This window comes from Micropterus dolomieu, unplaced genomic scaffold (genome assembly GCF_021292245.1).
Source record: "Micropterus dolomieu isolate WLL.071019.BEF.003 ecotype Adirondacks unplaced genomic scaffold, ASM2129224v1 contig_14600, whole genome shotgun sequence".
NCBI classification, from domain to species: Eukaryota; Metazoa; Chordata; class Actinopteri; order Centrarchiformes; family Centrarchidae; genus Micropterus; species Micropterus dolomieu.
The window spans coordinates 4,955-6,755 of NW_025743586.1; the positions used below are offsets into that span (position 1 = coordinate 4,955).

The 1,801-nt window shown below is 37.5% G+C and overlaps 1 protein-coding gene across 1 annotated transcript in view; it reads left to right on the forward strand.

The window, feature by feature from the left end:
- LOC123966941 overlaps window positions 1-1,624 on the forward strand; it is a 6,227-nt gene extending 4,603 nt beyond the window's left edge. Inside the window, exons 3-5 of the mRNA XM_046043014.1 lie at window positions 91-240; window positions 741-957; window positions 1,394-1,624. Of these exons, the coding sequence (XP_045898970.1) occupies window positions 91-240; window positions 741-957; window positions 1,394-1,509 (483 nt within the window). The 3' untranslated portion in view covers window positions 1,510-1,624. The remainder of the gene's footprint in view (window positions 1-90; window positions 241-740; window positions 958-1,393) is intronic.
- The last annotated feature ends 177 nt before the right edge of the window (window positions 1,625-1,801 follow it).

Genomic DNA, 1,801 nt, shown 5'->3' on the forward strand with positions numbered 1-1,801 from the left:
TGTCTTATATTAATCTTGCTGAAACCTGCAGACAATCTAAGCTTTTGCACCCTGGTCTTATAATCATTTATATCTTCATTCTTTTAACAGAGCTTCCGGATAGTAACAAAGTTGAAAGAAGTAATTGAAAAAGTCACACACCAGACCTCAACTTCTGCATCCAACTGGTCAACACCAACAGCATCTGTAGACTCACCAGCTTCTGCATGCGTTTCTCCTGAAGTGGTGTCTGATGATATGGTAACTAAATCTCATACATAGATATGTCACAGTCCATGTGTCAATATGTTGATTATAAAATTTGTCGGTAAATCTATAACGACTTGGCGGTGACTATACACATTACCTGGAAAATCTACATATTCAACTGTGTGGTAAATGTGCATGTTAACTGGTTATTATGTATTGCCTAACCAGACAGGAAACCAAGGAGGTATTCCCACTTTTCCCACTGGAAAGGTTAATGTCAATGCAGACACTACACAGCCGTGTGGCAAGGTTCTCCCTTGCGTGGCACAGTAGCATTTTGCACTCTAATTCATGTTTTTTATTGGGAAATAAAACACCTCCCAGATTTCCTGTCTTGTCAGGGAATAATAACTTGGTTAATATGCACACTGCAGTGTTGATGAATACATAGATTTCCCGGGGAATGTGTATGATTGTATTTTCATAACTTTGTTGTGTAAAAACAATGTTAGACCAGTTACAATCTAAGTGATCAGTCTGTTATTTTGCAGGTGTCTCTTGTGCCAGGCTCTGATGTCAAAGTCCCTAGACGAAAGCTTAACTGTCTGCGGACTGCAAATCCATCGGTCTACATAGGGGACCTTGCTGTGCTTGTCTACGGCAGGGAAACGCTGTCCCATTCAAGTTTGACGGGGAGACAGTCTGGGGCACACAAAGACATGGAATCCAAGCCACAACTCGATAACACAAAACTTGAAGCTATAGTTGGTGAGTGCATTTAATTAAAGGAAAATTTCATTAAAAATAAATTCCTAAGCATTACTCATACAGTTCTTTTTACAAAATGACTGTAGTGTTCCATGTTGGAGGTGACGGTGGTTCAATTACTGTTACCTGTTATCAAATTATGCAAACAATGCACACAAAAAGCCCACTTTGATGATGCCCTAAAAACGCTTACCCTAATCTATGTAAAGGTAGGCGTTTAAAGGACATTTTCAGTTACATGTAAATATAGTATTTTGCAGATTGCATTAATATTCAGAAACTTATCTGAAAAAAATACACAAAAACTCAAGTTGAATTGCATATCCCTACATGCTCCTTTGACTGTTTATTGTGTTAATTCTGGATGGTAAATTTGGTGATAGAGAAATCAGTTATAAAGTAATGTTTTGATTTGTATTTGTGTTTTAACTCACAGGCCATGCTCTGTTGAAATTTCCTAACATCAGCATCCATGATGTGAGACGCATCATAAGAAAAAAATGCAACAACGAAAGCTACACCAAGCAAGCTACTGCAAAGAAGACCGTATGAAAAGAACATTTAGTTGTGTGGTTCCTCTGCCATTTAACAGGGCAGAAACTAGAGGAGTACAACCTCTTTGTGGGGAGCTAGTGACCCTACATATGTGTTTATACTGTTTGTTGAACTGGACATCCAAAACAATATTTGTTTAGATTTGTAGAGAAAAAAACTATTTTCATTCCCGAGTTTTACCTTGTGTTCATGTATAGTTCGCTGGTTGTGTACATGCAAGTTAACATCAAGTCTGCATGCTTAAAGTACAGTTAATGGTTTATTTCAAGTATAAATACTATAAGCTAAT